This window comes from Rissa tridactyla, chromosome 1 (genome assembly GCF_028500815.1).
Source record: "Rissa tridactyla isolate bRisTri1 chromosome 1, bRisTri1.patW.cur.20221130, whole genome shotgun sequence".
In the NCBI taxonomy this organism is placed as follows: Eukaryota; Metazoa; Chordata; class Aves; order Charadriiformes; family Laridae; genus Rissa; species Rissa tridactyla.
In genome coordinates, this window is record NC_071466.1 from 119,344,107 (window position 1) to 119,368,745 (window position 24,639).

Here is a 24,639-nt window from a genome sequence, read left to right on the forward strand (position 1 = left end):
GTAGGCTCACTATGAGGTCTCAGTTGAAAGGAGGAAATTGCAATCAAAAGGAGGACATTGAAAGGCTTCAATTAGAATTATTTTTTTATTTAAAGTTGTATGCTTGTATTATCATTCTTCCTACTTGTCTGCCCCCGTATTTTGAAAGGAAAGAGGTCCTTAAGGGTGTTGAAGCAAGTCCACATAGCTGCAGGAAACCCCAGGACCTTCTGCACCTATCCCATTTCACAACAGAGAATGAACAGTCAGTGGATGTTCTCAGTCCTTCAACTCATTCAGCCTCTGACAAATTCCCATCTCTGGCTATCGAACAGAGTCGGCAGGGAACTGCACCCTTTATCGTAGGGGATCTACTCCAGTAGAAGAGATCTACTCCCAGCTCTGCTGCAGGAGGGACTCTCCGTGATGGAAAGATTTTCTCTTAAAAAGATAACTTGCAGTCTTCCAAATTAAAATTTTATCTTATTGTGCTTCCCCCCCCCCCCTTTTTTTTGGTGGTCCAACTCTTTCTATGCTTTTCCTTTACAGACCTTCCTTCAGGCTAGCAAAGAAGGGTATATCTCCTGAGTAAATAAATACCCAGGAGAAAAAACAAAAGGAACCTTACACAATACCGTATCTCTGTAACTATAAGGAAACTTAGGGTTCCAGTGTACATATTTTTTTTTCCTTTCTCTGTTTTCATGCCAGCAGACAGGTAAAGCATGGCTGTTATCATTAACTTCTTAGTTTCTCAGTAACAAACATAAGCTATAGGTACATATATGAGGACAAGGTGAGTTCATATTTGCAAAATGAAAATATTTTCAAATTGAATTAGATGAAATGGCTGGAAGATTGGATGCCAAGGTAGAAATCCTAACACCAAAACATTATGACAAATCTGAGTAATGAATAACAGAAAGAAGTGTTTGTTCAATTAAACAAACGCTCAATGTGTTGAGGCATTAGTTTCCCTAGGAACTGTTGTTCAGTCAACTAAAGTTCAAAGAATTTGAACTTTACATTCCCACTTCTAATTATATCTGTTTTAATTAAAATAAACTAGGTAAGTCTGTCAATGACTGTTGTTTTACATTTAAAAAAATTCTTCAACAATACTGCAAACATCCTTTAGGGGGTGGGGGGTTCCTGAGAATATTCCTCAAAAATCAATCAACATTTTACAGTTAGAATAATTTCTACATTCTGCTTGATTGGTTAAGACTCTAAAATAAATTCTAAAATTACTATAACAATTAGTGTTTGCTATATATAATTGAATTTTTCTCTACAATTAATTGCTAACCTTGAGTAATTCAGATAATTTTTAGTAAATCACTAAAGAATCAGACTTCAGTTAACAGTCACCCAATTTTTACTGTATCATACCTAAAACAAACTGAATTGTCGTAATTAAGTTTATATAGCGTTCCTTGTCATGATTGTTACTTTCTGTGTAAAAAAACCCACCCAAAGCCCCAGTATATACACTAGTTAAATTTAGCACAACTCTTGTCTTGGACTGATGTTTAGAGAATATATGACATTGAACTTGCTATTTTTAATAGATGTTTATTAGAACCCTGTGCAGCATCTCCTCCTCCTCCTACGCTACTATTTGTGAATGGGGCTGGTACCAATGATTTAGCAAAGCATTTATGATTAGCATTACCAAATTATTGATACTAACTTGTTTAAGTGTTAGAAAGAGAAGGAGGAATATGTGAATGCTATTGCTGATTCAGGATTTTGAGGAAAAAAATAAATCTTGAAAGTAGATTCAAATCAAAGAGCAACAGATTGTTTACACAATCAGAGAAGATTGCATTTTTTCAGGTTAGGTTATGCCATTAAGAAACATATGTGACACAAATAACTGTGAACTGCTTGCAATCAATGTGACTTTTTCTCCACTGACTTCAGAAAAGGAAGACAGTCCCCAAATTAATGAAAAATTCTCTATCAATGCATCTCTGAACTGTTCCATACACACTGGGGTATACATGTAATAAGTATAGATATTTTAATCCAGTGAATTCTTCGGATAACTGTCACTCTGAAATTATGCTTTTAAAAGCAAATACAATGGATAGGGAATTCTGATAGATTCACAGACAAAGAGAGATAAGTATAAAGCCAACAAATATTGAAATAACCGAAGCGCTGCCAGTTAGGTTGTTCTCAACTGCCGGAATCTACTTTACTTGCTTCCCTATGATTTTAACAGCAGTGGCAGAACTGATGAAGGACTTTTTTATTCCCATTCGTGCTGCTTTGTGAAACTATAAGCAATGACAAAGCCAGAATATAATTCCTTATACTACTTACTTTTTCCCCGCATACAGAGCATATATCTCCACAAATATCAAAACACAAATTTATTTTTTTAGTTCTGTGACAGATAAGCCATATTTGCCACAAGAAGCTTATTATTCCCCACTGAGCCATGTGCTGGTGTATACTTCAATGTTTGACACGATTTGCAAGTAGGAAAAAAAATATTCAAGTACTGGCAAGTGTTGCCCACCACTCAATTACTTGCCCGAACAGATTTCAAAATACAAAATTATTATTTTGAAAGTTACTTTCATGCAGAAGAACGGAACAGTTATCAGTTTTGAGCACGTCACAGAGTATGTCTATGACTCTGACAGAATGGCATCAAATCCTTCCAAGACTCAGATTTGTAACTCCAGCAGTGGAAAAGTTTTGGGTTGGGATTTGGGGGAGGGACCTAAAAGACGTAAAGATTGTATTAAATACACCACAGGTCATCTTAGCAGATTTAGATGTAGTGGCTTCTCCCTCTCCCCTCACCCGTCACCCCCCACAACACACCGCTTCTACAAAGAGAAGATAAATGTAAATTTTACAAATTTTCCCTTAGAAAGTTAGTAATGTTCACCTATTGTACGATTTAATGGGTCTGAAAGAGTTAGTTCAAGATGTACAAGTGACAAATCTTTTAAACTCTAAATTTCGGATTTGTGTCTCAGACAAAAGGCAAAATCTCAAAATAGGACATTATGGCTGTCTGAAAGATTGCTATCAACAAAGGTAGTGGTCTCAGTTCAGTTCACAATGCTCAAAGCAGTCACATTGTAAAAACACATTCCCAGCTGCCCAAACATGCACCTCCACCAGCAGTTTTGGCATGGGGCTGCCTGACAGTAACCCTTCCAACTCATGGTTGGAGAGCAGGCACTAGTGCAATTAAGTTGTTGCTCTTTAGTTCTGAAAGCATCTTACACATTTGGGCTTGCCTTAGGCATGGCATTCACGAAGGAACGCAAGACAAATACAGTTTGAAAAATTGTCAGAAAAAGTAGTACTAACATTAAAACACACTGAAGATGACTAAATGGGCAATATCAGACACCTATGAAAAGGATTTCAAAATATATATGGAAGCTCTATTAGATTATAGCTTTCCAAATTAGTAATTTGTTACCCTTGGGGGAAATAGATAAGAATATGCAGAGACTCATGGCTTTGGGTATTCCATTTCATTCAGGAGGCACCTGTTCAGCAGGAGACTGGACTGCCAATTGAATGAGTGAGTGAAGGCAATGCATAACAGAAAAGTTTCCTGACATTTTTTGTGGGCTTTTGTTGCTCATTATATTAATATATATTATTATATTTATATTATATTATTATATATTTATATTATATTATATTATATATTTATATATATTATATTATATATTTATATATATTAATATATATAAATTACGTAGAGTTCTACAGTATGACTCACTCATGTAATGGACAGAAATTCATTGAGCATTAACGTCTTGAAGAAAATCCTTATCCCATTAAGTGAAACCTTTTGACCTCGTGTAGAAAATTACACTTGCTTCCAGTAACAGCAGTGTCAAAATTTTATCTTTGCAAGGAGTATATTTTGATAATTAATGCCAGTGAGATCAGACAAAGTGAATTTCATTTTCTAATTACAATGCATAGTGTGCTTTAAAAGCTCTATATTATCCAAGGTTGCTGCGCAGCTTGCCTAATACCATCAAATCTGAGGAGCTCTTGAGCAAAATACTCGTGTAATAGCAATGTCACTTCTCTAATTTATGGATATGGACTCTTTCTCTTCCTTTTTGCTCCAAAGCGAATGTTGAACCAAAGCAGACTGGTATTTCAGTGGCTACTGAGGCTTCTTTACAATCATTACTACAGAAGGAGTACCTTATTCTCAAGTCATTGTGAAACTATTACGTGCAGTAGAAGAGAACATAAAATGTACACATATCCTTTAGTAACTCTTTCTGAAGCTAACAAAACAACTAACTTTAAGAAACTGTGCAACGTGAAAAGATGCACACTTTTTATGATTAAGTGCCACCTATCCAGCAGCCCTGGCCAGTGGAAAACAAAAGTCTCAACGTGCACATTCTCCATGGATAGTACTCTCAAATTGAATCCACAGAAGCTCAGAGTCCTGGGCTTTACTCAAGTACACCACAGCATTTACATTTTAGCAATATATTCATGTTCTAAACAGCACAAAAGTTTAAGTAATCTGAATTTTTCCATTTGTGCCTGAAATCCAGTTATCACAAAGTTGGACAAATGCAACCACTCTTTCAAGAGTGACAGGGGGTTAATGAACCACAACAACACTTGGATTGTGCAGAAGACATGCATTTTGCTCCTGCAAGTGTTCACTGTCCTGCCTATGGAAGTGAGGGGCTGATAAGGGAAGAAAATACATTTCCCTTTGTAGTCATCTCCAAGTTGAAACCTTGATTTGAAACATCCTTAATTTGATGTCATTATGACAAGGTTCACTGCTATGTTGTTCTATACATACCAGCAGAGAGTGTGATCTCTGCAGAATTCTTGAAGAGAAATCACCGAGCACAGCTATCCTCAGAGAGACAATTCTTAAGATACAAGAACGTGGCAAACAACATTCAGCAACTAACTGATTTACTGACACCTGCTTCACAAACAATCTGTCTTACTACATTTGTGCATTAGTCTCTGTGAAAAAACAGTCCTAGATATATATTGTTACTTATATATTGTGATGAAACCATTTTATCATGGTTTTGAGCACTTTTGATTTTAACCTTTTGCATTAACTCCAAATAGGGCCTCAAATGTCTCTGAACTTGATACCTATGGATTTTCTGCTACGTTAACATGCATGTTATTCATGGAGGCAATTAAAAACCTTTGTTTTACAGAAGCATGAGTATCAGGTGAATTTACCTCCTCTGTCTTTATGTGCTTACAGAAGAGATGAAGTCTGAGTTAATTGACTAGATTCCTTTTTAAGCATATGGAGGAAGAAAGATTTTTTTTTTTTTTTTTTTCCTCAGTCACTGCTCATCTTATCCTGTGATAGATATCTAAAACACAGTAGAAGAATCCTGCTCCAAAACATGCACTTTTCTACCCTAACGACAGAAGGGGTCAAGGTGACTAGCTCACCTGTACACATGTAACACTGTGGGCACCTACAGTTACACAAAATAAAGGTCATCTTTAGTAGCTAAATGTTTTCTTAGGAATTCACAATATCATAACTTCAAATAACCTTGCTTATTTCCTGGAGAAGAGGCACTCTTTGAAAATGTGATACAATATTTCCAATATATGACGAGCTACTTCCTGTGCATATTACATCATAAGACCTTTTTTTCTTTTAATTAAGAAAAAAAAAATTAAAATCAAACAGTGTTTTCTTACCATGGCAGGAGCCATCCACTTCTTCATATCCTACACTGCAGATGCATCGTCCTAGAGGCACAAGCCAATCCCCATCTGCTCCACAATACAATTTTGGAGTATCACGTTCCTCAGCACTCTTCACACAGGAGCCCCGTACTTCCACCAAAGAGGAAGAATCAACCCTTGGAATAGTATCAGGAAACATAGCCAAATTACGGACCGTGAAAGGGCACTTTTTGTAATAAACACGGACTGAGACCAAAGCAATGCATGCTCCAATGTCCTGAAAAGCAAGATAAAATCCTTTCTTGTTTATTGGCCCAACCTCACGAACTTCTGTGTTGAGTTTAAGAATGCGGTCACCCAAGTCCATCTGGGTAAAGCTCTCATCAGCGGCAATAGTATCAATTTTAGTGTACTGGTTTGGCTTGAATTTTACTCCATGAGACTCATCTGACTCCATATAGTAGAGATTGAAAGTTTCCTTGCAGGTTCCCAGTACCCACGGAATACTGTTGCAGTCCCTCAGGGTAAACTTCATTTCCACATAAATCTTCTGTGCAGCATCACGGGAGATCCAGTTTGTTCGAAGCCAGTTGTTTTGGTTTGGTTCCATCACATTACATACCTGGTAAGTATGAATGGGACGATTGTATTCATCCATTTCTGTTATGGCATCCCACTGAAAAGGAAATAAAATTGTTTGAAAACTAAGAATAATATGTATTATGCATATACACAATGCCCATGTATACACATACACATGCCCCATGTATATGCATCTATGGATTAGCTAAGAATATTTACTTGAATTTGAGTGGAAAGACAGTAGTTAGAAGCAGATACCAACTACAGAATGGTACAACAAGTTTTATTTCAGAAACTCTACAACAAATTTTTATTTATAGAAACATTTAAAAAAAAAACAATGTGGCTCACTCAGTAGGAGACAGAAATACTTGCCATGTTTATATTAGCAAATTTACTAAGTCTGAGAACATTCCTGGGCATGTCATTCAATCACCTATGCCCTCCAAAAAAAATGCTAGAACAGTCCTGTTTGGCACTGGCCAGGCACCTGCAGCAGTTGGTAACTGGGATGCAGCTGCTCTGGTTTGGTGGGTCTGAGGTCTTTGATGTAGGTTCTCCTGGTTTACACAATGGTCCTAGAAACATTTAACTGTGTATATATAGAGAGAGATGTTACACCTCTTGCTCCATAGGGTCTATATTACACTTATTTACAGAAAAAAAAATATTAAAAAAAAAAAATCTCTCACAGGCAACATGACGTTGTTGTTGCCTTCATAAATTCTCTTTCTTTCAGCTCAGAGGTAGAGGTGGAATTTCTTTTCCTCTTCCCTTTCTACCCCCCCACCCCGAGGTTTTACATTACATCAACTTCGCTAAAGTGTTCCCAGATTCTCATGAAAGCTCCTGCATAGAGGCTCTCAAAATCATAAAGCTTCGAAAAATTATTCATGTGCTACAAATGAAAGCCTTAGGCTACAAAAGCCTAATTTATTACATAATCTGCTACTCTAAAGGATTACCAACATCCCCAAAGCAGCTTCAATACAATTGAGTCCGCTTTCCACTAGTTATCGTTCTGTATTCGAACATGTTGTGTCCCACCAGAAGTTTTAGCATGGCTTTTAGATGTACTGATGTCTTATGTCATTCTAGAAGTAAACTGACATATCAAATAAACCAAAAACCTGTTCAGAAATATCACCCAAAACACTTGACTACATTTTTATGTAGTTTTAATGCTATGAAACATCAAAATATACAGTATTCATGTTCATGGTTTAACATACTTGGAATAGATTTATTATGAGTCCGTATTTAGTCAAAATTATTTGCTTGTAAAAAAGATACATAAGCTAAAAATTGAGAAAGTAGAAGTTGAAAAGTTTATGGAGTATTTTCCACTCATCAATTTCCTCAGTATTTTGCAGTTACTTTGGTTAAATTCACTGTATGGCATTTTAAAAATTTATATTACTCACAGGTATACACACATAACAATGCAAAGCATACCTTAAAATCATGCACAATATGCAATTCTGATTACAAAAACAAGATATGAACCTTACACATCATTGTTCAAACAAATTCAAATTCTGTTAGCCCCATGATACGTCAACCCCACATATCTTTCTGCTCTGATACGCACAGTATCAGTATTTTTAAAATTAAAGTTGCACTCCTGAAGATGCATTTTGAGTATTTGAGCAGCTGAATATTCATAGTGCCTACTGACTTCAGCATTATAAAGAAGGTATGGTTGGCCTGTGGCCTACTGGATTGAGAAAATATAGGAAGTACAAGTTCGGTTTACCGTTTGTAAACAATGAAGAGTTATACATATCACCATTTAGAAATGTGTAGAGAAAGACTTTATCTGTTCATCTTTTTCCGTGACAGAGGAAGATATCACTTCAGAGTTAGGTCCTCATTTTCAGAAAAACTCCCAGATATCAGATGACTTCTAAGGCCCAGGTGAACGTGTAGAAAAACTAGCTGGCTTTACTTGAAGTTTTAAGAACAAATAATGCCACAACATGGAAGTTGTAAGATGCACACCTCCAGAACCTTTCACAAAACGTGGTGGGGAAGGGGTTGGGAGGGGAAGGAAAGAGTGCACCGTCTTTGGGAGTGAACTGATCCATTGTCGTGGAAGCAGCAGGGAAAAAAAAAAAAAAAAAAACCACAACAAAACCACAAACCTGTGGTTCCATTACCCTGCAAACTTTGATTTTTTTTTACAGTGGCTGGAATTCATGTAGAAAAAGGCATTCCAAGTGCTGCTCGATGCAATCAGAGGACTGGGATTCGTGGTCACTGCAGCACGTACCTGCGAGCTATGCAGAAAAACAGAATCATAGAATCATCTAGGTTGGAAGGGACCTTTAAGATCATCAAGTCCAAATAGGGTAAGTGAAGCCTTTTACAGGCCATCACTTTTGGGGATTCTTCCTATCACAGCAAAAATTATAACCTTGCCTGAAGGTCCTGTCCTAAGAATCACAAAACATACTTCTTACAATAGCCGGACAACGGCAAATAACTGGCAAACAATCTGCTGACACTTCAGAGATTGTTATAAGGCCAAGGGCTTTTGGCCTCTGAGAATTGCACACATTCAGAAAGGTCAAAGCTGCCACCTCAGCATTTATGGTAAGACCAGAACAAATTCAGATTTGGTCAAAATTGTATGTTGAAGAGCTAATTAGCGCAGGGCTTCCTGTGCCATTGTCCCCAGATTGATATGAAATATGAAGTCTACCCTGTAGCAAGCAATATAATAACACAATTAAATCTTGCCTTTGGGAGAGGAAAAGGGGACTTTCATGCTCTGGTCAGCCAGGTCTCTTTTGCCAAGCACGAGCCCACACAGCTTGAATTGATTCAAATTCCACAGCCATAAAGAATTAAAAAAAAAAACTTAAAATTATTTTTTCATTTAAAATAAAATTAATTAAAATCCACAGCTCCAAGCCTTAAAATGTCACCATAAGAGATTCTTTGAAAACAAAACATATAAGTCTCTCAGCCACTGATCCCCATTTTGCCTACCATATCTGTTACATGAGCCAAGGACATACCACTTTTCACATATAAAACATGTACTGTAAGTTTAAGCATTATTACACAAATTTGTGTTATACACAAATATAACCACAATGTAGATTTAGTAAAAGAAAAACGAACAGCAGCGCAAAAGGTTTTCTGCATTTATTTCTGTATCAAACCACACTAAAGGGAGAATGTGCTACATGCTCCAGAGAGGTCTCAAAAAAAAAAAAAAAACCCACAACAAAAACACAAAAACCCACAACCCAAAACAAAACACCACCCCAAGAACTACCAACAAAAAAATAAAAACACTCTCCATACACCAAAAAACCCAACCACAACCAAAAAACCAAGCCCTCAAAAAGCCCACACAAAACAAAAAAAATCCAGAATAAGAGAGTAGTAGGTGGGACAACAATGTAATTTTTAAAATACAGAGCAGTCTTCAGAACCGGAGGAAACTAGTTTAAAGCAAAAAAAATTCAACATATTACTGCCTCTTAAAAATATTAATAGAGAAGAAATCCAACATATCCTCCCCTTACCACAAGATTGTCTTCAGAAATATTTATATATTCACTTTGAATCAATATCTCGATTTGAACTTAGAAATTAAGGCCCTGAAGTTAGCTGCTAACCCTGTAGTTAATAATATAAATCTATTACTTCTGTAGGAAAGGAAAGGCTCAGCACTTCAATAACTGGCTTAAAAGAATGAAACAAGATGGATTGATCAAACATGGACAGTGCTTTAGTTCATTCAAAGCAGACCTTGCGTGCTTCACGCCTGTGACTTTCCATTGTGCTCCCAGACTGCCTGCTGGCAACTCCCAATTTTAAGAATTCACGCATCGGGCAAGAAAAACATTTAAAGAGCATTTGCAGACATTTTAACAGTAGTAGTCTATTCATTATACATATAAAATATATTCAAAACCAAAAAGTTAACGTCTAATGTTTCAACCTCGCCATCACACCCAGACATACTGTATGAGGTGTGCTTACAAATATACCTGTGGGTTTGTTGGCATGGGCTCTTAATTACTAATGCCAGATAATTGAGTGCAAATGAGGTGAATTCTACCACCTCAAACGTCAATGTAATTTACTGAAAAGTCTGACAGAACTGTGATAGTCTCTGACAAGGACACATTCTTCCTGTGTGAAATACAATCTACTTTTAATTTTATGTAAGTGTTGCATTTTTTCTTCTGATAAAAGCAGACAGGAAATAGTAAGCAATAGTTAAATTCAGTGCAGACAACAAAAAGCTAAACAATTTATCAAACACACGCTGGCTTTCTTCTAGGTGTATTTCATGTTATAACTCCTAATTAATTAAATGAAAAGTATTTATAAACATTTTGGGTGTGCAAAACTATTCTTCACTTAAATCTTAAAAACAAATGAACGTAAGCATATCATTGGTGATGTCTGCATGAGAATGCGGTACCTCCCCCCAGAATACCTAACCTGAAACACAGAGGCTGACAGTTTGGACTTCCTTCAAACCAAGGCTCTTGGTGTCCCAATGCACTGCATTCTTTTCAAAATTTTTATTACGTTCCTTTCAAAAAAAGAAAACCTCTGGTAATGTTGATGGAAGTGGCAGCAGTGCAGAGTAGTTCCAGGACTTATGAAGAAGAAATGTCAAAAAGAGGGTTTGGAGGAAAGACTTCAAAAGTCTATTTTAACTGTAGTCAACAGCAGCACGGTTGCTGCTGTTACATTTTACTTTCACATTGAGTGAAAGTAAAAGTAATTTGCATTGAGGTTACATTTTACTTTCACAGGTGGCATAAAGGAGGAGTAAGTGTCACTAAAACAGAAGAACATGGAATTTGAAGATTAGTAGAGAGAAGATTTTAAGATTACTTGTCACATTTAAGTACAAAATATGAGATTGGGCTATAAACCACACTGAGACTTTAGTCTGATAAAAATCTCAGCTGTTTTCATATCTCTACAAGCTACTTTACAACCTTTCTGTTTCATTTTAGAACTTCACTAATATTTAACAGCTGTACAGAGAACACTATAAAGAAACAATTACTTAATGTAAGTCTTCTACTAAATAGATATAATGCTAAAATCTGTTTTCAGTGTTCCCCACTTTTTGTTTTTCTTATTTTAAACCAAACACTGCAGACTTACAAAATCAGCAAGAGCCATTTATTACAATTCAGTAGGTTGTATTACCAAAGGCTGTATGAACATTACAAAAAGAGAAATTGCATTTCACATATTTTAAGTTATTTTTAAACACATTACTGTCTGATAAGAAAATGCCTTAGTAATACCATGCTACAGAAAAGTAAACACAGCCACCAGTTTCAGCCTGATAGAAGCAGTCATAACTTCTCTGAAGACACCAGTTATTCAGCCAAATTCTGAATCTTGACTTATTTTCAAACCATGGTGAGCCTCTTAAGAAAACCTTTATTCAGGTCATATTGCGCTGCCTAAACAAGACAGATGTTAAATTGATGATTGGTATGATTTGCCCAGTACTAGCCTTATACAACGTTGGATTTAGAGGAGGAACACAGAACAGAAAGGACTGAGAAGCTATTAGCTTGCTCTGTTGTCACCTCCCAGCCCTCTGTGGCAGCACCATAAAGTCACAAGTCCCCACATCAGCCCTATGTCTCCTCTTTGACTTCCAGTCCCAGGAAAGCAGTCATAGCACTGCACCAGAGTCGGGAATAGCGCATCTTTTCCCACATGAAGACCTGCACTGCAGGCTCTTCCCCACCATGTCACTTGAGCCTCTCACTTCCCACGCTGGCAATCTCCACTTGCATAGAAGCAAGGCCAAGCAGACTCTCACTATTTAGCACTCAAGAATTCTTGCGCTCAAAGAATTCATTACAGTATTTTATTTGTATGTCAAACTTTACTGTAAGAAACTTTTCTAATTAATAGGGGTAGTTATATCAAGCAATTGAAACTGTCTATTTCATTATGAGTTGATATCTTGATAACTTCACACGTAGTGAAAGACACTTTTCCCACAAGTCGTCACACTGCTTGATGGATTAATAGTAGGTTCTTAATCTCAGATAACATTTATTCAAGCACTGATCCGAGCTGCAGTTTGGTAATCCAGGACAGCAGTTTTAGCATCTTGCACAGCTCAAGATTCTTCTTATTAATAGTTTACTTAATTTAAAGGAAAAGGTAGGGACACTGGTTACTTAGGCCCACAGCCTTACTCAGTGGTTTAAGGAATGGAAGAGACCATCTGTCCTTACAAATTTTGCTGCATTTGTATCCTAAGCTAGAAAGTTCCCTCCCCTTTCTCCTTACCCTTTTACTCAAAGGATAATTATCTAAAAATGAAAGGTTCTACACTTACACATACCTAACCAGTGTATCTTAGCTCACTCCTGAATAAGGAAAGGTTGTGGCAGACTCAGCATGCAACACATTTGCATATCAGGTACACAATGGGGGCCCTGTGTAAGATACTCCACACAAGTCTTTTGTTGTTAAGCAAAATACATAGGTATAAGTACCAGCTTTCCATGCAGAGAACTGAAGGGAAAAGTCGTGCCTGAAAAGAACACGGGATTCTGTCATTCTGCATTTAACTGCCCCCTAAGAAAACACATCTGTAAAGGTAAGTCCTCAATGTTAGTAAGCGTTATTACCTATCTGGCAACAGAAAAAAAGATTTCCTTTCTAAATCACGGAACAAAATATGTAATGTAAGGTTCACGCGACAGAGATCTGGTTTACTCTATTTGTTTCAGAGAACTAGGTAATTTCAGAAATGTATCTGTCAGCAACTACTTGCACAAAAACGTAGGCTGGCATTTGAAAATTGAGTGAACCTGAGCTGTAGCAATGCAGTTTTTTGATTTATATCCCTTACTGCACACGGATGTCCACTTGGAACAGCTCAGATCCCTAACAGTAAAAGGGAGGGACTATGTTTCTAATATAGAACTGCTGCTATCCTAAAAGACAGCCTAGAGAAAGTTACAAGCGTATGCGTGAAACTCAGGTACCCAAGAACGGTTAAGTAAGCATGCCCCTATTTATGGCATCCAATGAGGATAAAAAGAAAGCAGATACCATTTTTTTTTTTTTCTAACATTTTAATTGGTTCTTCTGTTTTGTCATTTTTATAAATGGTTTATTACTCATTTTGGTGATCAGTATTTGCAGTTCTCAGCTGGGAGTCATCTAATGAAATCTACAAGTGAATTCTCACTTTCAACTGTTCACTACTGACAATCTTTTAGATCCCATTTCCATGGAAACAAGCTGAATGGTAAAAATAAAGAGTTTTAAAAGTTTTTTAAATTCCCTTATACTATCTCCACTGAGATGATCTCCATAGAAATAAGATCAGAAAGGTCTACGCTAGGAAACAATAGAGAAGGACCTGCACTTGGCAGGCACAGCTGCTGGCTGCCATCTGCAAATGCAGATTTAAACATCTAGCCGCTGTAGTGACTGACGTTCAAGCAAAACCAGCTACACTGCATAACTGAACTGCAGAAAACCATTTCTCTCTCAGATTAACATGCTTGGAAAAGAAACATTTTAAAACACAGTTGGCATTTAAAACATGACGCTGAGACCAGCAAGATTAAAGAATAATAGAGAACTACAGAATTTCCGTAAATTAAAGGTATTGAGTTAATATTTTTACCCATTTCCCCTAGCTCATTTTTCTTTGCCTCCACCTTTATTTTTCCAAGATCTACAACTCTGTATGTCAAAATAAATGCTCAGACCTCCAAAGTCCAATTAGACAACTGATAATACTGAACTTACGAAATGTGCCTATTTTAAAGAAAATTTTACAAAAAAAGAAAAAAGCCGTCAAAACTCCACAGCTATTCATGTACCTCCTAGCAAGTACAAGCTGGCATAGCTAGCAAACTAAAACATCAATTAAACTACTTACGGTCATACATTTAAATCAAGCTGATTTAACGTTGCTTAGGGAATGCGTATAAATTTATAGCATGCATTAGATTAGCTCATCTCTGTAGAACTATAACCACAGTTGCAGCACAGGTTTAGAGGAAAACGTGATATATGTTTTCTACGTACGCAGCAGCATATAGGCACAGACTATGATAGCTGATGGCAAGCCCCTCATAGAATATGTAGAAGTAAATGTAACTAAAAGGGAAGAACAGAATCAGAATTTAAAAAAATAAAGAAAGAATAACTAGGAAATTATAAACAAGAGAATACAGGAAAGAAAGTGCTAGATTATTCTGTGTTCTCCAAACGCAAGCCTTAATAGGTCTTGGACTGTGGAACAGCTGCTCTGTGGCTGAAGTGGCCAAGATGATTTGGAAAGCTGTTAATGCACTCAAAACTGAAAATCCAAAAGAGCGAGTTGCTTTTTTGTTATTTACATGAAGTGCTGAATACTGAACAACTGCGAGGATGAGCTGCTCCAGATGATCCAACTTTACTCTGCTCTGGAAACTGTTCTGGTTCGTATGAATGTTTTCTTCAGGCAAGCAAGATGGGGATCTGGTGAGATTTGGGGAATAAACCCCAAAATCCGAGCAAGGCTAACTTCAGATACATGAAACAATTGATTCTTACTTGGGGATTACCCAGTGCAGGAGTTTTCGATCAGAAGGCAAAATAGGACAGCCCTGCTCCAGCTTCGTAGAGCGCATTGTGGCCGTTCCAGAAGAAAAGGGAATCACAGGTCCTGAACAGGGACCTTTATGCATATACTAGAAAAGATCAAGATGCCAAGAAACATGTTTACACTTCAAGACATATAATGTGATGCAGGGCTCAAACTACTAAGGCAGTCAATCTAGAAAGCAGTATCATAAGGCACCAACGAAAGAGAGTTACTCATGGAATGTTTCTGCCTTCTGGATATGGTAGAGAAAGTACATTCAGAAAAGCAATACATAGAAAAATGGAAAGAAAAACGAAAAATGAATTCACACATCTATGCGTACACATGAAGGCTGTATGTAATAACCCGATATATAATAGAAGCCAACCACTAACATATAAAATGACCATTCTCCTCAGTACTCTGGAACAAGACCATTGTTTCCCTGAATGTGTTATGGACTATAAAAGACTCAATGACTTGCATCAAGGATCTGCAAGGATAGCGTGCCAGACTGTAATTTTCTTTTTAAATGAGACACGCTAGTAAAACCTCAGCAGGTGGTGAGAGATGCCACAATTCAGTGGTGAAAAGTCCTGCTGATCACCCTTCCAGAGGCATCTTATCCCTATGTAATGCAACACTTACGACATATTCAGAATTTAATGGAAAGTGAGAGCAGAAAGCCTACACCTTTTCAAGGTACTATAGCTCTTAGCACTCAACCCTGCTGCGTGCCCTTCAAAAATCTGCCTGTGCCATCTCTGGGACCTGTGCCATAGCTTGCAGACCTCTGTTTTACAGGAAAAAAAAAATGAAATAAAAAATAGTGGTTTACAGGTATCTCCTACTAAGACAGAGCTGGATCTAGCTAGTCATAAGAAATGTGTGCTACAATTAGCAGGGAGGCTGCCAGCAGCTGTGGAATCCCTCTGCTAAGACAAAACACTGAATAACGCTGACACTGGCAGGCTAATGAGAACTAGAGGCTAGCAATCCTCGCTTGGCTGAATGAGACTTGTGGGATTAACTAAGAATACATGCAGAATGTAATAGATCTAAACAGCGATACTCACGTGATGAAATACATGGGCCTGTTGTGGAATAACTGATGCATGTATGTAAGAAACAAGTTTTGTCACCCTTCAGTAAATAAGAGCCATCATGACTTAAAATACATAAGTGTAAATTCTTATACTTCCTTATAATTAGAATAAGACAAACAAGGACTGAGAAAAAATTACAACTAAAAAATAAATAAATCAGATTGCAGGTATAGTTAAGTCAGGCTCCAATAGATATCAGCTGTTTAATAGTAAAAGATTGATTTGCTGCTGTGTTGCTTTGTTTCCTGAACATGGGGAGCTGGAGCAACGCTGGCTCTGCCCCTCTCAGCACCTAGGACAATCAGCATAACTGGAGCAGGAATGTTATAACACACCAGTAATGCTGCACCAGCTATGTCGCCTGGGGGAACTCACTGGATCTCCAGAATAGCAGAGATAGTGTTACAGTAAACATTTGTGTGTCCAGACATATTTAGAAACACAGGGAAGAAAAAAAAAAAAATAAAAATAGACTGGAGGGACCTTCACAGGAAAAACATGAGCAACCTCTAAATTTCTGGTTCAGAAATTTCTACAAATTCAGAGGTCACCCATTAATCTTACTCAGCTGTTTGTGACCAGCTCCGTGCAGCCATGTCAGCACTGCGCTGGCTCTGACCCAACAAGCCTCGTGGTACCAGAGCCGGTCCGTAGACTCCCCTCCTGCCATACCCCCCCCTCCCCATGCACCTCAACCCGGCTAATTGGTTTGGCCTGCTGAGAAGTCAGAATAACATCAGGGCAGGGAGAGACGCTTGGTAGCAGATATTCTCAGCCCTCAGTTTGAGAGCTGACCTTGTCTGCTTCATGATTTAATGTGCACAGTACTATGAGTCAAATAACTGACTAGCTAGCAAATTTACTAGCTAACCCCTTCAAAAGTTGTGCGTTGCATCGAGTCACAGATCTGACTTGAATGCACAAAGTTCCAAATATTAGTTCCCTTTTACTTGCTTTCCAGGCTTTGAATCTTTAATTCTGATATTTGAAACTCCCCTTCATCGGCAGGAAGATCCTCTTTTGCCTTTACCACTCCAAGCAGAGCTTTAGGCAAATACCACAGAATCACGGCAGAACAGCAGTCCTAGCTATGCGCACCCAGAAAGCGCACTGTGACTCAGAGTTTTCCATTTTCATTTCCTGACTAATTGCTCAGAGAAAAAGCATTTCAGTACCAGTGATGGCAGAAACCGTATAAATACCTCTCCAAGCTCCAGGTTTTCCCACTGAGAAGTGGTGGATCTCAGAGTCTATTTTTATGCAGGCGTTGGCATATTTAAATTACCACCATTAGCAAGCAGTCAATGAGGTTAATATGGACGAAGTAAAACCTGTAAGAATATCTACCCATTCTTTCCTCCTGTCTCTCCCCGATTCTTTCCTAAAGTCTCTAGTGTTTAAAAAGGGGGAGGGGGGGGAGAAGATCCTGTCATTTCTACTTCTTATTAAATTAGTAATAGTCAATTAGTGGTTGTAATTGAAACTGTACCAAATGGAAACAATTAAAAATAATAATTATACAAAGCAGCTATATAAGGCTTTTCATCTTTGGAGTGCTTTACAAACACTAACATATTAATTCAAACTAAGACATAAAACTAAAGAAGCAAAGCTAAAGATAATGAGAGGAAGGTCAAGTGACAGATCACTGAATTTTACCAACGTGTGCTGCAAGTTATAGTAATGAGGAGCTTGCTGTATCAGTGTGGATGCCTTTATCTGACACCACATACACCCAGATGAACTGAAGCAATGCCACTTCAAAACTTTTCTGCAGCACAACAATATTCCTGTAAACGTGTTACTAATGGGCTCCTTCAAAACTGCCCTTCCTTCCTCTCCAACTGTTGTGCTACCAGGCGAATTGGAGCCCACTCCTGTGGCACGCACCTGGCTGAAATACCTGCTACCAAACTGCTGATGGACAATTGAAGACCCGCAGCTCTCACTCATCACCTCATAACAAGCGTTATCGCTATGTACCAATAACATGATTCACTACTTCCTTTTATTTCCAAGCTACTTGCCCCTTCTGAGCCATCAGAGTATCAAAAGGGAAAACCAAGATTAGAGCTATGGGAGTTACTTATAAAAGGTAAAACCTTATATTTATTGGCTTGCAAGGGATCATGTTGATATACTCAAGTGAAAGCCAAAAGCAATGGCATCATATCCTGCCATTTAACTGACCCCAAAAGTTCTGGAAACAAAATATGAGAGGTGAACAGAAAAACTAATTATTGGAAGTGGAGCAAGCTGAATAATCTAAGTAGTAGCTCAGTTCATTTGCATAGAAGTTCCTAAGTTTATTTGCATATTCTAGCTACATGCATTACAACTTACTAATTTTCTAGGTTGAATCAGAGCAGTGCATAAAAATTCTACAGAATAACTTCCATTATGTGATGGAAACATCTTTAACAGAGTGTTCAAGATATGTAGAGAAACAAATACATAAAAATCTGAAGTCTGCAGTACTTTTAAAAGAAAAAAATAAAATGCTATCCATATCAGCCTTATGCATATAGTCTGTGAACTCCAAAGCAGGAACAGTGGAAAACAAAAGGGGAAGAGAAAAGAAGAGAACCCAATCACCAATGTTTTCCAGCAAATCAATTTGTTCATACTTCCCATGTAATTGCTTATTTACTGAGAGCCTGTAAAGCAGTACTGTCTCCTGGGGAGCCCAGGCTCAATCATACTCGTTAAAACGTATTGGAAGAAAACAACCTGCTACCCTTACCTGGTGCTCCTTCCTTTTATCCCATTTTTCAGCACACAAGTGGAAGAAGCGTCAAGCTCCTAATTGCCCTATAGTATACATAAACTGGAATGGAAAACACTCCATTCACTAGAGTTGAGTACAGTATCATCAGAGCAACCTCTCAGCCATCCCCTGTTTTCTACATTGTGGTGCATTCTTCAGATATGTCTGAATAAGAAAAAATATAAACTATGATAATGAATAATTCATACCCTCTTTCAACCTCCCCTCCTCCCATTACGCTTATTTTCAATTAGATAAAAAAAACAAAGATACTTTCTAAATCAATTTCTGGCAAAGCTAATGAGAGTAAAGGAGAAAAATTCATTTTATTATACTTTGGTCGACAGAATAACATTTCATATAATTTTATTCATAAACCTTGTGCAAAATGGATCCTCTCTATTCTTTGCATTGCATGCACAACTTTGAATTACATGGGTACGTATTGAGCACTGTTTTGTTCATGTCTGCATATTTGGCAGAATAGGCCAGGCTATCTTTTAAGTATATTTTTCGATAGGTCTGTTCAGATTTCTGAAGGAATAAAACCTACAGAGGGTGTTGTGGAGAGCTTTATCTATTTACTCACTCTATTTTTAGTTCACCATTTTCTTAGAACACATAATTCATCCTAAAATACAGAGAAGAAACTTTGGCTTTCCAGAGGGACCTTGTCTCTAACATGAGGCATCACTCACCACGTGGGCGCTCTGTGTTAGGAGCGTGTCCTGATCAAGTCAGCTGCAGTTTCTAGCAAACCATTTCTCAGTGATGGATAAAGGATGTTTATGTCTCCACCTTTTATCACTTTGGAGGGATGGGTTGAACATAAAACTAAAAATAAAAGGCAGAAGTGTCCCACCATATCAAGTTATTTACCTCCGCTGAACATGACGCCTAATGAAGGCATCTTTGCTGTACTCTTTGTGGCAGAGATTTTGAAGCTTCTTCGGAGACTTATGGTCCCACAGAAATGATCCCTTTCTAGCTGAAATAACAGTAAGTGTCCCAACCTTCAACTAGTAAGCATTTATTTCAGTTACATTATATACAAAAATAAAACTAGAACTTGAGTTTAAATATTTCTAGCTGTCTGGTGTTAGCGTTGACAAATAAAGTCAGCAACATGTGAACATCTCGCATTTCCCCCCACCAGGTATTTCCGGACCTTTTTGTGAACACATACCACATGGCTGAGTCGTGTGTCTGGAACAAAAGTCAAAGGAATTCATAAGGCTGAAAATTGCAAATCAAACAGGTGATTGTAAGAAAAAACACGTAGCAATAGCAAACTCTTAAAAGTCTCCTACAAACTACTATTATACTTAGGGCAATTCAGTGAAATTCTGTGTGTTTGAGCTCAAGAGCACCATATTTGACACAGGATAACAACTGGAGATGCAATTTTCATTTAAAAGCACACAATTTAGCACAGAGATATTTAAACTTGATGTATTTTCATTTGCTTTTAACTCTAGGAGATGCTTAAACATAGATTGATTGGTTTTACCTTATTTTTTTCTCCCTTTCAGAATTTGTAACAGTTATCCTTATATTTTACAGATTCTACAAGGGTAGCAACTCACTTCATTATTTTTAAGCACAATATGATATTTTCACCTAACCGAAGCCTACAGCCATATTTGCACCCCATTGTAGATAACTTGGTTTGCAACATATTGAGCAGACACAAGCTAATGACAAATCACTGCATCTATAGGTGGTTGTGGAATGTCAACTGTACGTCAAATTAGACATCAGGTTCATTTATCATTTACCAAAATAAAAATTACACTTTGCATGTTTTTCTTCAAGAACTTTCTCTTTCAGTTGTCACAACTAACATCCCCCTAAGAGAACGATACGCTGCTACATTATAGTTGAACATAATTGTTGAGATTTTAGCCCAATGTCCCTACTTAACGTATCATCTGTGAACAGCATATCCTTTTAATATAAAAATAAAACCCATTCATGTATGTAATTTCTGAGCAGTAAAAACAAAGCATATTTTTTGGCATATGTCTTCAGAGGGTTTTTTTGATGAAGGACACTAACAAGATTTAGATTTTTATTTAGAATTTCTAAATCAGTGAAGGTCTTGCCATATTTCAAGTAGTACTATGACTATCTGGTCTAATTAAGAAACACTGAAAAAAGTTTTCATAAAGTTATATTAATAGCATTGAAAGAATGCACACCAAAACAGACACTTTTTATAGAATATTACTAAAAATCTTTAACTTCTTTTCTGTAGACTGAGCTAAATTTTTGCTATGAAACAACTATTTTGTAGGTTTCTCTGTTATTTAAATTATGCTTTTCACAGACCTTCCAGTTTTCTGGAATGCAAATGTTGGAGTATTCATGGACACAGGACGAAGAAAGCAATTCAATTCAGCTTTGAGAGTTATGGAGAGAAATTCCATTCTGTAGAATTAAGAGGTTCCACAAGAACTGAAACTCGTGGGAAAGGGAGGAAAAGACAATTTCATGTTCAGTTTTTATCTTCTTATTCCTCTGCAAGAAAGGAAGAAGCCGCAGGACCCAAATCTCCTCACATAAAGGAGCAAGGGACTGAGACTACCTGAGAATTAAGACACAACCCAGAGGAGGTAGAAATAACCGTATAACTGCAGACACCAGAGATCCATCTGACATTCCTTCATCACAGTTTTCTCCCTTTTGTCAATCACACCTACGTAGATAGGTGTAGACAGCCAGTAATCATCTATGATTAATTGAAATAGACCGTTTCTATTAACTCCACGTAAAAGTGGTTGTATTATTTTTGTTGCATTGTATTTGTCATATATAGCCATCTAAATTGCACATTTTTCCTCCATAGCCCATATCCAATACAAAGCTCTTTGAATCTCATGAGAACACCTGTTTCAAGATTTCTGCCCTTATTTATCAGATTTAAGAGGGTTGCATATGAAGTGTAGGTACAAAAACCATTGAGATATATCATCTGCTAATCACACTCTCATAATCACTTTTGTTGATATTACATACTTGTGAAAATAAGTACTTCCTTAGAACACAGTGTGCTGAATTCAAGTCCTTTCCCACCCTCCACTACCCCCAAAACACAGTCCAAGTCTTCCCTAATTCTTCCTATTCTGTTCTTCTGCTGGAACATGAGATGGAGGATAGTCAAAAGGAAAAATGTTTTTATAAATTGATTTATATAGAATATTCACCTGCAATCCCTTGTCATATTTACAGGCTCCTTTCCTGAAGCAGGTATGTTAAAACAAACAAGCATATTTTTGCGTGTGCATCTGTTTTCTAATGAGACTTGACACAATAATTAGTGTGCAGCAAGCTGGGGTAGTTTAATATACTTTCCTCCTCGTTTCTATCCAACTTTATAAAGGTTTCATTAATCTTTGCCACCAACTACAGGAAAGCAATAAAATATGTATAACAAAGTAAATAACAGCACTTAATAACAATCTACACTTTCATTTCAGTTCCACTATTAAATATTGGTTTCTGAAAACAAACAGGCTACTTTTTAGAAAAGCTAATTAGCTGGTTAGTCAGACAGTTCGGGAACTCTAAAGTTCATCTTCTATAGCTGCTGCAGATGAGAAGTATCAGATAAAACTTTTGTGAAAAAATATGAATTTGATGTGGGAGGAAGAAGTAACACAGTTGTCAGTATTCACTTTTTTTTTTATGCTCTGATGAGCCGCTGTATCGCTCATTGTTCTGGCCACGGCTTGAAAACTTGATCTTAGCATTATAAATACAAGTAGATGATTAACCAAAACAGAAGACAGGCAAAGAAAGAACTGGAAGGTTGGATGTAACACTTGTGGTAGGGAAATAGAAAAAAAAATTACACTAAAGACTCAAGCTGGCAAAACCACAATAAACACACATGAATAAATTAAAAACTCCCCAAGAGCAGAGTCTAATATTTTTGTTCTTGTCATAGTTAAAAGTAATATTTTTCCCATGGAAAGGAATTTCTATATCCAACTTTATATAGAAAACATTTATTTAAAATCTGATAGAAGTACCCACTATAACTTTAAGACTTCCTAATTCTTTACCCTGTACGTGAATTCTTACATAAGCTTTGTATATACAAAAGAGGCACTTTGACCCAGGGTTAGGGCAGAAAAGAAAAAAAAAATGCAAAAAAATTTCAGATGAAAGTCACTTTAAGCAACCTCTACCTGATAGGGAAAAGCTACTATAAAGACTCAGTTATAACTCATACCCAAACATTTTTCCACCAAGAAGAAAACCATGCTACTCTACAGGTAGGGACAGGGTATTAGATACATTTGGTCTAGGAAGTGCTATAAGATTTCTGTACCAACTCAAGAGCTCTTCAGGAGTTAGTAGGTCCTCTCTAAATCCTAACTCCTTCATGGGGTGTGTCAGTAACACTGACTCTTTGACACCTGACAGCAACCTCTCTTTTGACTCCACTTTCCCCAAATACATTACAGATTACTTGTCAGCAGTACCTATGAACACAGCTCTATCATATTTGTCAGCCCCAGAAAGACAGAGGACCCTAAATGCACATCTGTCTTTGCTCCCACTTGCCCCTTCCTTGCTTCCTAGCATCTACAGTGTCATACACAAGAGAGTTTTACTTAGACTTATGGCCAGGCTTTTTGTTTCAAGCTAAAAAAGCAAATAATGAGTAGAAGGTACAGAACAATCCTGGTTCAAATACAAGATAACAGACATCTTGCTAAGAGGTCCCAAGATTGATCAGAAGCATCGGGGCCAGGGACTCAGGGTTTATAGCTACTGCATACTTCCCAAGTGTTATCTCTGATTCTGAGACACTACCATCTCCCCCTCCCACTACTTGTAAGTCTTCAAAGTTCAGTTTCAAAGGTTGTCCTTGAAGACAGCGTCAGAGTGCTATTTAGTGACGTATTGCTAGTGCGGTGGAGTTGCTTGTGCCCAACATTTTCGAATGCTGCTTCTACCCCTGCCATACACACAAGCAGTGTGTAGCGCTGCCTGTTCCTCCTGCTGCACTGCAGTTCATTGCAGTTCAGTTCTTCTGGGCTGAAACAACTGCTGTGTCAGGGAGAGCTCCACATGCCAAACGACTTTTAAAATATTGGCCACTCCTTCCCGAGTGCATTCTTGTTGCAGAAAAGTTATTTTTTGTCATCTCAGCAATATGATTTACGCTAAACTGTAATAGCACGACAGAGAGAGAACGGAGAGTGGTGTAGCAGAAGCAGCTTGGGGCATAAATTTTGCACACTATCTTTGCTGTCAACATACCAAGAAATCCCAGAGTGAGCTACTAAGAGCTCACTCCCCCTTCCTTTTTCACATACTGTTATCACAGAGTATGAACTAGGCACCCAACATCTCTTTTTAGCACTGGACGTCTGGAGTGCTAACTACACACAGTTTTCTTTATAGAGATTAATTCAACGTTATACAAGATGGCTATTTATACATACAGTATAAATAGATATATACAGTATAAATATACATACAGATCTTATGATCATGGACAAATCATAATCAAAATGACACAGTTCTCTGAAAAATCAGAGAGTAGGACTTGGTAATTTTTCTGCCCAGCATTCTGGCTCCCCAACTCTACCAGAAAATCCACTTACTTCCTTGGCAGTTTTCCACAGAAACCATCGATAACACACGCAATGGGCACAGTAACAAGCTCTTTGCCTGGTGATGCATCTTCAGGCAAATCCCCTGCTCCCTGCCCGTGGTCAGCCTCCACCTTGAGGATCCCAGGGAACAAGGATGACCCCACCAGCCTAGTGCCCCTTGCTGTCTATCTTAAAAGGAGGTTTATTATGCAACATGCGCTTTCTTAAAACCAGTATTACCTCAGCACCTTGGTACTGAGCACTTATAACTAAACAGTTGTCCTTTTC

At 37.5% G+C, this 24,639-nt stretch overlaps 1 protein-coding gene across 3 annotated transcripts in view; it reads right to left on the reverse strand.

Annotated features, from left to right (window-relative positions):
- EPHA6 (EPH receptor A6) overlaps positions 1 to 24,639 on the reverse strand; it is a 510,145-nt gene that overhangs the window by 380,464 nt on the left and 105,042 nt on the right. For all 3 annotated transcript variants that reach the window (XM_054204504.1, XM_054204526.1, XM_054204514.1), the window contains one exon: positions 5,692 to 6,355. In XM_054204504.1, coding sequence (XP_054060479.1) covers positions 5,692 to 6,355 — 664 coding nt within the window. The remainder of the gene's footprint in view (positions 1 to 5,691; positions 6,356 to 24,639) is intronic.